General features: G+C 40.0%; 1 protein-coding gene across 2 annotated transcripts; it reads left to right on the top strand.

Moving 5' to 3' along the window:
- Positions 1-32: 32 nt before the first annotated feature.
- Positions 33-10107, top strand: LOC138952579 (sushi domain-containing protein 4-like). Of its 2 annotated transcripts, none has more exons than XM_070324267.1 (9): positions 33-108; positions 546-657; positions 1331-1528; positions 1939-2142; positions 2513-2713; positions 5404-5610; positions 5829-6071; positions 6710-7360; positions 7926-10107. In XM_070324267.1, the coding sequence occupies exons 2-9, from the start codon at positions 567-569 to the stop codon at positions 8012-8014; spliced, it is 1884 nt and encodes a 627-aa protein (XP_070180368.1). In that variant the 5' UTR covers positions 33-108; positions 546-566; the 3' UTR covers positions 8015-10107. The 2 variants fall into 2 exon arrangements, with proteins under 2 accessions (XP_070180368.1, XP_070180367.1); XM_070324266.1 differs by having other exon boundaries at positions 6683-7360.
- Positions 10108-14531: the final 4424 nt, after the last annotated feature.

Genomic DNA, 14531 nt, shown 5'->3' with positions numbered 1-14531 from the left:
TGCGCATGCGCCTCATGTGTTAATTGTGACGTCATAAAGTGAAAATGGCTGTACTGGGTTGATAGAGTTTGTTGACATCAACAAACACGACCTGCTGCAGCTTAGTGCGTGAGTATTTTTTGACTTTGTGACAGCTACTCGATTTTCGAAGCTATTATCTCGAAATCCGAACATTAAGGATTTAAGTTTGATCGCTCCCTTTCACGTTAAATTCTTGTTTAGTGCGTGCTCGTTGAGAGGATAACCTTGGATGGATAATTCGTGCACGAGACAATTTATTGTTGACATGACTGATAGATAAATATTCAACTGATATAGACGTCGTGACAGTTCCTGTGGATCTAAACGCAAGAGAGATTTCTCTCCTCGTTGATGTTACAGCGGTCTCAGGCCATTCTCGCCGTGACAACTAAGTGTACAGACGAGACAATGTTGATGTTTGATTGTTTTTGTTCACAAAATGCATTTCTTTGTAAAAGAATCGAGCAGACAACGATTGGAAGGTCGATGTTTACCATTACTTCATTTTTATTTTGTCTTTACAGTTGCTGTCTTGGCCTTGAAACATGGGCAGCCACACAGCAGCATGCCAGATCATCTCCACTGTCTTCAGTGTTTGGATCATAATGCTGACGGGAGTACGAGCTAAAGATAAAGGTATTTTTTCTCTCTCCAAATTTTGTAATCACCACCTCCCCGCCACCCCCCACACTCTTGAGCAGACTCCATACGCTTCGCAGTCTGGCTGTTACTTTGAATCTCCAACTGTCCTGTAATTCCTATTCTGTGTCATGTTATGAACGGATGTAGTGCTTAAATTTGTACTTGCTGTTAGTTTGATTTTGCAACAATGCAAGGCTTTTTGAGATTCAACTCACGTATCTCTACATGTTCTCTTGTTTGGTTGATAATCACAGTCATACTCATACTAAGTCTCTCCGAAGAGTAATAATAATTTGTTGTCAAATTCATTCATTTTCTGTTGTCGTATACCTGACACTAGTAACACTTGACAGTATGTTAAAAACGTGTTCTTCTGACCCAGTATCTTAATCAGGATCTTTAATAGTCATTATGCTGGTCAGAACTGCACTGACCATAGGTCAGATTTCTTAACTGTAAGACTCTTGAGTTAGCTTTGAGTTAAACTTTTTTTTAAAGTACACGTCATGATTGTGCACATGTAGTTGGCAGGGAGTTGCAGCAGTGCATTTAAATCACCTACAAAAATACTCGACTACCAACTCTTGATTCAAAGGAATACTGCTTGGTAATGGTACATACAATTTTCAAAAACATGTATGATTTATTTTGTTTATTTTCTGTGCAGATATTGTAGAAGTGGAAGCAAGCTGTCCAGACCAGGGCATGTTTGAGCATGGCACTCTAAGAGAATTTGTAAAGCCGTATCGGGGAATTACCTACACATGCCGTCTTGGTTTTCAACTAATTGGAAACCACACACAGAAATGTGGTTCTGATGGCCACTGGATTCCAGAGCAGAGACCACACTGTGAATCCATATTGAGTGAGTCTCAGCATGGTTACATTTGATCATGATAACTGACTTACGTAATTGTTGAATGCACTGATAAGTTAAGGGGAGGGATGCTGTATGCAAGCTTGTTGATGAAGAAGGGAATTATTTGTCTGAACCAGAGCAATTGCAAAGAAAAGTAATTCTGTCAAACGTTAAATTGTTACTACTATTACTAATCTGTGAATGAGTTCAATCATAATCTAGATTTTGTTTTTGATGCTAAAAGTTTGTTTCCGGTTGATTTGGGTTGCTTGTTTTTCTTTTCTTCTTCTTGTTTTGTTAACCTGATGGGGTTATATATATTATATATATATGTGTGTACAAACACTACTTTACAGTCCTTCTTAACTGTGTTTTGTATAGATTACATTTGACTCCGATTCTGTCTTATTCTCCAGAATGCAAAATTAAGCCAGCTGTTCTTAACGGAGATGTGACCCTGGAACATAGTCAGCTGGAAGAGTATGATGAAGGTGTAAAAGGCACGGTGACGTGCAAACCTGGCTACCTGTCGCCCAACAGAGAAGAGTCCTACCGAATAGTCTGCAATAAATTTGGAATATGGACAACCATGGGTGGCTCATCGTTTTATCAGTGTCAAAGTGAGTAGACTTCTTGCTCTATTAGTCGAAGGATAGGTAGGGGTGTGGTAGTGGTATGGTGTGAAGTGTGCTACATGTTATTGTTTTGTTTTCTTCGATGGAGCATTGAGGGGAGGGGGTGCTGTCTGTGCTGTTGTTGGCATATTTTGTGCCAAATCAAGCATCTTCTGATGGTGTTTCACTGTTCATTCATGAGTCTTAGGTCTTTTTGCTTTTTGCTTTAGGATGATGAATGTATGCTGACTGTCCGTGTTTCTGTGCATAACCTGGGTACATGTAAGACGGATGGTATTTTCATTTGACTTTTTTTTTATCGCAATGCAATAGTCATACTGACTGAAATTTATGTGTTGCTTTGTCTTTTTCGCAGAAGTAAACTGCCCACCAATGCCTCCGCTGGTGCCCTTTGCCACGTACCACTTTGAGTCCTACAAGAAGTTGGAAGGGAAAGAGCAGGAGGGTCTGAGGGCCCGCTACATCTGCCATCACGGCTTTGAGTTGGTTCCCAGTAAAGATGAGTCTGTTCTCACCTGCGTCGATGGAGAATGGGAGGGACCCATCCCCACCTGTGGTGAGTTGTGCTTGAGTGTCTTGTCTGTGTCAGCGTGTCTCACATTCTGTTTAGTAGAGTCGCAGAAACCAAAGGATAATCTGATCAACAAAGGGAGGTAAGCGCTCTAATTGCCTATGACATGTGTCATAGAGAAAGTGGGGGTTATTCAGAACCTGTCTCCTGGCACCTGATCGAAAAAATAAGCATTGAAATGAACAAGCAACTTCATCTTCAAGGACAAGATAAGTCTTTTCTTGATTCAAAACTTTCAGGACCAGAAGCTGTTTATGCATGTTCGGTGTGTAATTTGTTCAAGAACCATGAGTTTCATCAAGTTCAAGATAAGGCCTTGGGCTGTTAAATGATATTTATAATTAGAGAGACTGCTCTGGCGTATGACTGTTGGAAGAGCAGTTTGAAAATCTGCTGCTTGGGAAGCATAGGTGCCTCACATACCGGGGCTCGGAATTTGAGTGATTAACACAAGTGAGGATGAATACTATGTACAGCCCTGCAAAAGGATGTCTGTATCTCTTTCTTGCTGGTGTTTATAGTAATTTCCCTTCAGTGTTCAGAGAAATCCGTTAAGTGTCATGTCATTGAATTAATAATAAGTGACACTAAATTATGGCTATTCATTATGGCTACAGTAGAACTCCCCCTTAGCGACCCCCCTGTTTACGACCACCCCCTTTTTACGACCGATTTTGCTACCACGGATGCATTCTACTATATAATGAACCCCCAGTGAACGACTCACCCCAAAACGCGACTTACGACCGAGCTTTTGGGGGTGAATTACGACTTTCGCGCATTTGTAGTCGAGCAGACGAAAACAATACATGGTGGCTCTTGCTCCTCGAACTATCGCGAGACGAAAAAATAATTAAATCTCGCGCACGATAGAATCCACGGCGACTTCCTTAGGAGTCGGGAAGACACAAATCCTGTGTATCGTCAAGAATAATGACCCAAAACGCGACTTATGACCGAGCTTTTTGGGATGATTTACGACTTTTGCGCATATTTCGAGCAGACAAAAACACAACATGGCGGCTCTCGCTCCTCCAACTATCGCGAGAAGAAATAACAAGTCGCGTAAGGCGAAATTACTACATTTAGTCAAGCTGTGGAACTCACAGAATGGAAACTGAACGTAGTCCGCCGCTAGTGCAAAAGGCAGTGAAAGTGACGAGCCTGTTTGGCTCGGTTGCGCTGTGCTTCATAGCACGCTTTACTGTACCTCTCTTCGTTTTAACTTTCTGAGCGTGTTTTTAATCCAAACATATCATATCTATATGTTTTTGGAATCAGGAACCGATAAGGAATAAGATGAAATAGTTTTTAAAACGATTTCGGAAATTTAATTTTAATAATAATTTTTATATTTTTAATTTTCAGAGCTTGTTTTTAATCCAAATATAACATATTTATATGTTTTTGGAATCAGAAAATGATGAAGAATAAGATGAACGTAAATTTGGATCGTTTTATAAAAAAATTTTTTTTTTATACAATTTTCAGATTTTTAATGACCAAAGTCATTAATTAATTTTTAAGCCACCAAGCTGAAATGCAATGCCGAACACCGGCCTTTGTCGAAGATTGCTGGGCCAAAATTTCAATCAATTTGATTGAAAAATGAGGGTGTGACAGTGCTGCCTCAACTTTTAAAAAAAGCCGGATATGACGTCATCAAAGGTATTTATCGAAAAAAAGAAAAAAACGTCCGGGGATATCATTCCCAGGAACTCTCATGTCAAATTTCATAAAGATCGGTCCCGTAGTTTGGTCTGAATCGCTCTACACACACACACTGACACACACACACACACACACACAAACCACAACCCTCGTCTCGATTCGCGCCCGCGAGATCCTGATACATCCTGTTTTTTTCTGCACGCTATCTTGTCACGACGACTGTCTTGTTGACAAACAAAGATTCGCGAAAGAAAAAGAAAAGCGCCGACTCATGAGTAGAGAGCTAATAAAGTAATCGCTAATCGAGCGAAGTGGCAATCCGCGGCGACTTCCTTGGGAGTCGGGAATACGAAAATTCTGTGTGTCGTCAAGGATAATGACTCGGTGTTATCTAGATGGTGAGAAGGATAGCGAAGCGAAAGTACGCAAAGAGAGGAGCCTGTACGAAGACCTCAACGATCGTGGTCAAGTTTAGCGATGCAAGGCGACGAATCATTCATATGAGCAGAAAGATGATTCGGGAGAAAAGTCGTTATGCTTTCTATCGAGTTAGGACATTCGGATTTGACTGGTTGCGCCACATTGTCAAATGTGCTTCACTCAGCGGGGAGCGAGTATTACGCCATGAGTAAATTTTCTTTGAAATTTGAGTTCAAGTTGTTCTGCTGTAATGTGTTTGGGTGTGTGTGTGTGTGTGTGTGTTTTGATATGACAGTAAACTGCAACTGTGTGTTTGTGTGTAAACATGACAGTAGATACACGGCAACCAAATTCATGACCGCCCGGGCCAAAAACTCAAACCCCCCTTTTAAGACCCCCCCTTTTTACGACCTAATTTTCAAGGTTTTTCCAAAGTCGTAAACAGGGGGTTCTACTGTATTCGGTAGTCCAATTTCTGTTGTTGTTGTTGTTGTAGTTTAGGAGAGGATGCAAGTTTAAATCAATAAATATATGCATATACTTGTGCCTTTTTATTTACATCAAAATGCTTATTGTTCTTGCAGTACGGTCAGAAAAATGTTCGCAACCAATGTCTATCAACAAAGGAGAGTGGACAGCTAAAAGCCTGGACATCAGCCATGGTTTCCCAGTGGGCTCAGAGGTGGTGTACTCCTGTCTTGCTGGTTACAGACTGGTGGGAGCAGACACACTCAAATGCACAGCTGATCTTCTCTGGTCTAAAATACCTCCCAACTGCATGAAGCAAACAGGTAAGCATTCCTGGTAACCTTGCGTCAGTGACAATCAAGCTGATTGTCAGTAACTTTCAGAAAGATTTAAAATTTATACGGCTCATTGTCAGTAACTCTCGGTAAGATTTGACATGTTGTGTTGTTGTTAATTATTTTGTTTCAGATGCACTTCAGCCGTAAAAAAACCCTGTGAATCACATGAAACATTGTTAAAACATTTTCTTTTTTTTCCCCAGAAAAAGTAGTCTTCTGTCGTGACATTGGGCTGAGCAAGATTGACAACGGTTACTGCAAATGCGAACGCTCAGAAAGCAACAGCCTTGAGAAATGCGAGCCGTTCTACCTTACTACGCAAGTGCGGTGTCAGTGTGACCAGGGCTACAAACTGATGGGCTCCTCGCTCCTCACCTGTACCAGTATGCCTCTTGCCAGGAGTGACTATGGAACCTGGAGTCATGAGCCACCGTATTGCATCAGAGGTAAAGCCATCTGGTTGTTGCAGAATGCCAGGATAATCGTGTTAGAGTTTGGGCATTTGTGTATGATAATACAGTGGCACTTGTGTCTTTTAAGACCACAGGAAATCTAACAAAATCAGGTCTAAGAAGGGAGGTGGCCTTAAAACGGGGGCAAATTTACAGAGATTATGAACAGAAAGTCCATGAAGGTAAGGTCTTAAAAAATGGGGGAGGGTGGTGGGAGTCCATCGCACAGTTAAATCTGTGTTGCATGAGCTGGCATTAAAGCCAAGTGTAAGATTGACAATACCTAGGGGTTTCTGTTATCCTGCTTACTGTAAGTTACCATTTTCACTCTTGTGTGTTGGTGCACATATAAAGCATGATGGAGTTTGATGCATGCAGATGCAGTCGTGACTATTGTACAGGGCCTGGATTTGAGGTCTCTATGAAGATCATCAGTGCTTACTAAGGTTCCTCTAAGTCTTACCTTATATACATGGGGAGATTTATATAGCGCTTGACGTTCTCTAAGCGCTTTGCTCTAAGTTTATGAAAAGGTCAGTGCTGTTGTGTTCACCATTATGTGTTGATGCACAGGTAAAGTATGATCAAGTTCTATTCATGCGCAGGCGCTAATGTGACTGATCTGATAGCAGAGGACAGAGGAGACATGGAAGCCCCCGTGCCCAGCGACGATCACAGGTTGGTGAACGGAACCAGGGTCAGCACGCTGGTCATCGTCATAGCATCGGCCTGCAGCGTGCTGGGGGTGCTGCTGCTCATCATGGTGGTAGTGGTCTTCCGACGAAAGAAGCCCCGCCCCCGCCTCTTCCACCCCAGCGTCACCCCGCCCCCTTACTCCCGAGTCCACAACAACGTCCTGGATGAGCACGATCGCCTGGCCCTCATGGCTTACGCTGATGCCACGCGCGTTCACCTGCCCACATACGATGAAGCCATGCACGGGAGGGCAGGTGGGCGAGGAGGGATGATGGGGGGTATGGTTTCGGGCAACGATTACCGCCCCCTTCCCAGCATTCCGCCCAACCTGCGTGCCCCCAGCAGTGTCCCTGGGGGAGGGGCGGACAACCCCAACCGACATTCCATCATCACCACTTCCACCATGAACCGGGACGGGCTGTCTGAGAACTTTGGTTCGCTGGACACGGTCAATGTCAGCATGAGTGATGCTTCCACCTCTGTCACCGTGGAGACCTTTGACAGCGGCACTTCCAATCGCTCCATCTCTTCCCAGCGGGCCACCGCAGGCAGTATTGCATCCTCCGATGACAATTTGGCCAACGACAGTAAGTTTGGGAAGATTTTGTGTCAGGCTTGGGAGGACGGGCAGGGTTAAGAGCTAAGTTTTTATTATCTGATAAAGAAAGGGAAGTAAGCGCTCTAAATGCATATGACATGATAATGTAATAGAGTAAGTGAGAGTTATGCAGAACCAGTCTCCTGGCACCTGAGAGAATAACAAGTATTGAAATGAACAAACATCCTCATTTCATAAGTTTGTTTGAGCTTTGGTTTTCTTTCTTCCATCTTTCTGGGTTTAATGTTATGATTTATTTATTAGTTTTCTTCTTGTTGTTACTAAAAAGACTGTACTGGGTATTTGAAGTCCTATAACGATGACAGCATGATGACAGGGTTGCAACATTTGGTTTTCACCATACGCAGCTTTACTGTGTCTGCTGACATGTTTTCTTATTTTGTTTCATGCTTATCAATTGTTCGTTGTTTTTTTTGAAAATATGTAGACACGGTTTGTTTTCCTGCCATATAGAATTAGTAATTGTTTATCTGCCTTGTGATATTGTCAGAACCTTTTTCAAATCTCTAATGTCTTTTTCTCTTTTTTTTCAGACGCACCTTTGCTAGATAACAGTGGCGAGACCTGTGAAGATAACTCCAGTAACTGTTCCACACCGAACTTAGAGCAGAAAGATGAGTGATCTATTATTTAGCATCAATGCAACGTCCACAATCCTGTCCACTGCATCCACTTTAACAGTGTCAGAGATTTTAGTGCAAGACACAGCTAGTATGTGGGTTTTTTGGCCCATCTTTCTGTGGTGTGTGTGCTTGAACACAATTTATGCTTCTTCCAAATGACTCCAAGGATGTGGACCAAAAAATTGGCAGTGTTTGGATCAAGACAAGGCTTTAGTAGTGATGCAGAGTGGAGCATCACTTGCATGGCATATTACTTTCTTGGAAGAGTGAGTTCATTCTTCGAACGTTTTGATTCGGTCGGGACTTCACATCTTGGCCAATACAGAACTGTGTGTAAGGATTACTGTGCAAGATGCAGCCATATTTCAGTCAAGCTGTTTGGGCATTATAGCGTTAAGCTGTTTTGTGCTCCTGCAACCATTGGCAATGACAAATGAATGGAGCGTGATGTGTTTTGTGAATATGTGTGAACTACTTCATGAACTGTGTGTAAATAGAACTTTGTAACTTGGGAATGCCGAGTTCTTTTTCATAAAACCAGATCTATGTTACCTTTTGTCCCAGTTAATAGTCTCCTGTCCGCCCAGCGACCTTCCCCTTGACCCTGCTTGTGACCTCGATTTTTTTGCCCCCGCAAGGGGTACGGTACTCTCTAAGCACCCAAACCCTCAAAGAGAGATAACTGGCGGAAACCTTCCTATTGTAGTCTACTGTATGACGGCTTACTAGTGCCAAAACCTCATAATTGTAATTATCAGGGGAAAATTAGTAATTTTCCCTTGATAATTACCATTTTCACATGTTAATTGCTAATATTCCCCGGAAAATTACTAATTTTTCCGGAAAAATTACTAACTTTCACCTGTTAATTACTAATTTTTAGTTTTGGCTCACTTCCTCACGGATTGCTAGTGCCGAAACTAAAAATTAGTAATTTTCCCGTGAAAATTAGTAACTAACAGATGAAAACAGTAACTGACAGCGTTAATTAGTAATTATCACGTGATAATGGGTAACACCAGGTTTTGGCACTAGTAAGCCGTCATACTCCTGTTCGCCCAGCCGACCTTCCCCTTGACCCTGCTTGTGACCTCGATGTTTTTTGCCCCCGCAAGGGGCACGCACCCAAAACCTCAGAGAGATAACTGGCGAAAACCTTCCTATTGAGCCGAAACACATTTCACAAATGTGTACCGGGTCTGCTTCTCTGTTTAAACAATTCAGCCCTCTCATTCCATGTTTAGATCATCTTTGTTGACCTTACGTTGATTCTGTTCCCAAGACATATTGTTTCTCTAAAATTTTGTAAGTGTTTGTTTTGTAACTGATTGGGCCACATTGGGCTTGCTTTTCAGCTGAGGGGTAAATAAGATACATAAACATTACATTAATAATTACATAAATATTTCCGATAGTTGGAGGTGAGGTGAAGACTTATGAAACACTACAGTACCTGTGAGGAGAGGAAACCCTTATGGTCAGAAATCCTTGAGGTCATGATATAATGGTCAACATTGCAGGTGTCCTTATTGTGACAGGTATTATGTTCCTCCAAGTTAACAGACATATTGACAGTAAAAATGTCATTTTATTTTGATTTGTGTCATAAGAATGACACACAACCAGTACAGATGCTGTATTTCTCAGGTTTTGAACTTGAAAAGCATTATCTCTATCTTTGTTTTTCAGTGGATAATTACTGATGAGCAACAATGTACGCAGCAGTGTCCAAACTTAACTGTATTACATCTTCAGTAATGTAAGGGAATGGAAGTAAACTGATTTTCCCAAGGTTCAACCCATTAAATGCATCTTTAAAACAGGAAAAGGTTACAAAGAAGAGTTATCATATTCTTGAATATTTGCTACAAGTTGTAAGTACTTCAGCAGCAAAAGAAGATGCAGAGATTGTTCTTACTGTGTTGTCTGAACAGGAAAATCTCCCCCCTTGCAATGCATGTGCGCGTGCCAGTGACTTGTTATTTACTGGCAGTCTTTCTTTTGATCGTTAGTGGAAAGGACTGCGTGTTTTCCTTGTCATTTCCTGTGTTCTCTGGTGCTTTTAAAGTAAAACAACAAGAACCCCCCCCCCCCCCCCCAAAAAAAAAAAAAAAAAAACAACCCACACACGTACACATACACAGAGTGACAGACTCTGAGTCTTATTGATGATTTGAAAAAAAATAATCTGATGCATGTAAAAACAAGTAATTTCAGATTTGCTACAAAAATAGTCAAGATGATGAGAATGAGAGAGGGTTCGCAACCCACCGGTACATGTATTGAACAGGCAAATGTTTCAATGGCATCATTTTGTATGTAGGCAATAACTTATTTGCAGTGTCAATAACAGTGTACAGAGATATGTGAAAGCGTTGAATCTCAGACTCAAAATATACCTCTGTTTTTAAACTTTGATAAGAACTTTTCAGTTTTAGAAGAGACTGAGTTTGATATTACCGGTAAAGCAATCACAATGAATATTATTATATGTTTTCCCACCTTCCGCGGGTTAGGGGGAAGAATTTACCCGATGCTCCCCAGCATGTCATAAGAGGCGACTAACGGATTCTGTTTCTCCTTTTACCCTTGTTAAGTGTTTCTTGTATAGAATATAGTCAATGTTTGTAAAGATTTTAGTCAAGCAGTATGTAAGAAATGTTAAGTCCTTTGTACTGGAAACTTGCATTCTCCCAGTAAGGTAATATATTGTACTACGTTGCAAGCCCCTGGAGCAATTTTTTGATTAGTGCTTTTGTGAACAAGAAACAATTAACTAGTGGCTCTATCCCATCCCCCCCCTTTCCCCGTCGCGATATAACCTTGAACGGTTGAAAACGACGTTAAACACCAAATAAAGAAAGAAAGATATGTTTTCCCTATTAATATGGTAGAGTGCTTGAGCCTGTTAGTGGTATGGGGTTTCATTTTCCTCATTTTACACAGAGCTTCAAACCTCCAGTCAAAGCCCGTTAATACTGTAGTGTAATATCTTTGGTAAGGTTCAAATTCAAATAAATAAAGGGATCTATAATAACTTTGTAATAATAACATCGGTAAGGTTCAAATTCAGATAAATGAAGAGATCTAGACTTGTTTACAGTCTGGAACTAAACTTGTTGGCTGGTCAGATTGGAATCTTGCTTATGCTTTGCTCTGTGTAACTGTGTGATTATGATTACGTATTTTACGCAAAATTGTGTCCCATAAGATATCCAAACTCTACTGACTCGAGTCATAATGTATATGTGGGTGTATATATATGCAAACATGTGTGTTTTGTTGTGTTCTCTAAACATGGTATGTATTAACTTTTCCTGGTGTCATCACAGTGTGAAAATATACAGTGTTACAGCTGCACCTTATCTGATATTTGCCAAAAGTTAAAAGTATCAGATTTTGAGCAAAACCAGCTCGCACTGATCCCTCAAACGTTAAGTACACCACAATCGTGACACCACTTGACCATTATTTCCAGTCTTATGTTCACAGTGTTCTAGCTATTAAACCAAGAAAATATTGCTGTTTTACATTTATTTTGATCTGTATGTATTATGAAATGAATGCAGCAAAGACTATCATCAGCTTATAATTCTGCTTGCTGAACAAAATTAGGATTTTGCTTTCTTTAAATACGTTTTGTGAAGACTTCTGTATAAAATTTGAGCAAAGATTGCAGTGTATGAGAGGCTGAATCAGGGTGAGTCACTATCTCCAGTGTGAACAAATTACAGAAGTTGGGTTTGATGAAACTGAAACATTGTATTTGTAAACACACTAGTTCTGTATTAGAGTAAGTGATGTGTAATGGCGTGAACATTTTGTCACTAACATTACTTTGTTACATTTTAAAGGTACAGATGCATTCTTGGGAAACAGAATTATAGGGGGGGGGTTGATTGGGATTTTGGGATTGAACCACTCAAATGTGAATGGATTTCATTTCAACAGATTTGCTGTGGAATTTGTTCAGTCACATTTCAAACTCCAAGTCCACACAATTGGTGGGACTCACATAAGTACATTGTAATACTATTGAAGTGTTTCTGCATGTGATAGGAAGGACGCCTGTGTTTTAGCGTGTTCAGAAGAAGAATGAGATACTGTTTCTTATTTTCGTGCATAATGTATAGGTTTGCTTCTTGTATAATTGCAGATCAGCGGTAGTATTTATTTTATTTGTTAAAACAAGCCATGTTTATCTTCACATTGACGTCAACGATGAATCCTGGGGGCATTGATTCGCTTTATGAAGTAGAACAGGATCATCATGGCCTTCTGTTACAAGTATAGTAACTTAGCGTTTAGATGTTACTGTTATCTTATAATGTGCAATATCTTTTTTCCTGTCAAATTCTCTCAGGACTACTTTTGTGGATAAATCAAAATGTTATATAAATTACTGATGGATAAAAACATTTGCATGTGATTTTGAAAAGGATATTTATAACTATCGTAAGTGTTAAAAAGTAGTTCCAACAAAATCATCTTGTCCACTTTCAGTGACTTACTGGAGACATAGCATACAGTTAAAACACTCCAACCCAAAGAAAATAAAATGTATTGAACCAGTATGGGATGTAATTATCATTCTCCATGTGTTGATCTTCATATAAAAACTATGACGGTTGAGGGAAACAATTGTAAATTAATGTCTCTTTTGCTGTCTTCCTTTATTTCCGATTTTTTATGGTGGTTTTTTTCCATTCCATTCTAGTCTTTTCTACTTTTTAGTAAATGTTCAGTCAGTTTTTGAGTCACTTGAGAAAAAGTGACTCTATGTAATCGGTCAGTGTTAGTCTGTCCGGCCGGCCGTCCGTAGACACCACCTTAACGGTGGACTTTTCTCGGAAACTATCAAAGCGATCGGGCTCATATTTTGTTTAGTCGTGACCTCCAATGACCTCTACACTTTAACGATGGTTTCGTTGACCTTTGACCTTTTTCAAGGTCACAGGTCAGCGTCAAAGGAAAAATTAGACATTTTATATCTTTGACAAAGTTCATCGGATGTGATTGAAACTTTGTAGGATTATTCTTTACATCAAAGTATTTACATCTGTAGCCTTTTACGAACGTTATCAGAAAAACAAGGGAGATAACTAGCCTTTTCTGTTCGGCAACACACAACTTAACGTTGGGCTTTTCTCGGAAACTATAAAAGTGACCGGGCTCAAATTTTATGTGAACGTGACTCATTGTGTTGTGAATAGCAATTTCTTCCTGTCCATCTGATGCCTCATATAATATTCAGAACTGCGAAAGTGACTCGATCCAGCGTTTGCTCTTCTTGTTGTTTTCCTTTTTGCTTTATTAGTAACTTTACAAACAGGTTTTTTTCCATATAGGGAATAGAATTCTTTTTGGTTAAGTTACTTTTATATTTGCTTCATAGCCTGAGTACCCCCCGCGGGTTAGGGGGAAGAATTTACCCGATGCTCCCCAGCATGTCGTAAGAGGCGACTAACGGATTCTGTTTCTCTTTTTACCCTTGTTAAGTGTTTCTTGTATAGAATATAGTCAATTTTTGTAAAGATTTTAGTCAAGCAGTATGTAAGAAATGTTAAGTCCTTTGTACTGGAAACTTGCATTCTCCCAGTAAGGTAATACATTGTACTACGTTGCAAGCCCCTGGAGCAAATTTTTGATTAGTGCTTTTATGAACAAGAAACAATTGACAAGTGGCTCTATCCCCTCTGCCCCCTTTCCCCGTCGCGATATAACCTTCGTGGTTGAAAACAACGTTAAACACCAAATAAAGAAAGAAAGATAGCCTGAGTTTACTAGATATTATGATAGAGGAATGATGCTGTTGTTAGTATGAAAACAGCGGACCCTTGCTAGACATTTGAGAACAATTTTTTGTTCTTGATCTTCAATTCTGACTCTGCATTACCCCTGTGTTTTACTTGTGGAAGATATTATTAATCAAAATGGCTCAGCTGTGATGAACAAAACCCTTGAAGATTTTTTTGTTGGGTTGTATTGCTTTTTTTTAGTTTTAGTTTTAGTTTTCAGATGAATGATGGACTAAATAATGGAGTGTTTTGGTAGGTGTACACTGTAATATACATCCCGTGTTGATTTTTTTTTTTCTGATTGCTGGACTTGATTTAGTTTGGAAAACAATGTGTTTTAGTTTCTGTGAGAATGTGTTTTTGTAATTGTTGTGTTTTGTTGCAATCAGTTGACTATGGTATTAGATATGTGGTCACTTTGAATCATGAATTATGTGTTTGTGCTTTGGGAAATCATCTTCATTGTCTCTTTCTTTTTCTCGTTCTCTCTTTGATACCCTGAATAAAGATCAGGAACATGTGAGTGATGTTTGTGTGGGTAGCATATTAGTCAAATTTGTACATGTACCATCACTTCTAATTGTGCAAAATTCTTCATAGGGTGAATAAGTAGGGGAGGAGTTATCATAAAGTGGAAGCATTAATAACCTGAAAAAAATGGAATGTGATATAAATGTTTTTGTGAGAACCAGTGAGATATAAATTGTTTGATAAATGT

Source organism: Littorina saxatilis, linkage group LG17, assembly GCF_037325665.1.
Source record: "Littorina saxatilis isolate snail1 linkage group LG17, US_GU_Lsax_2.0, whole genome shotgun sequence".
Lineage (NCBI taxonomy): Eukaryota > Metazoa > Mollusca > Gastropoda > Littorinimorpha > Littorinidae > Littorina > Littorina saxatilis.
This window is presented reverse-complemented; position numbering and strand designations above follow the sequence as displayed.

Bases quoted from the DNA above. Each gene is read 5' to 3' on its own strand.
- LOC138952579 (XM_070324266.1), top strand. From the start codon at position 567: ATGGGCAGCCACACAGCAGCATGCCAGATCATCTCCACTGTCTTCAGT. The intron at 658-1,330 runs GTATTTTTTCTC...TTTTCTGTGCAG, and splicing joins AGTACGAGCTAAAGATAAAG to ATATTGTAGAAGTGGAAGCA. The intron at 2,714-5,403 runs GTGAGTTGTGCT...TTGTTCTTGCAG, and splicing joins GGGACCCATCCCCACCTGTG to TACGGTCAGAAAAATGTTCG.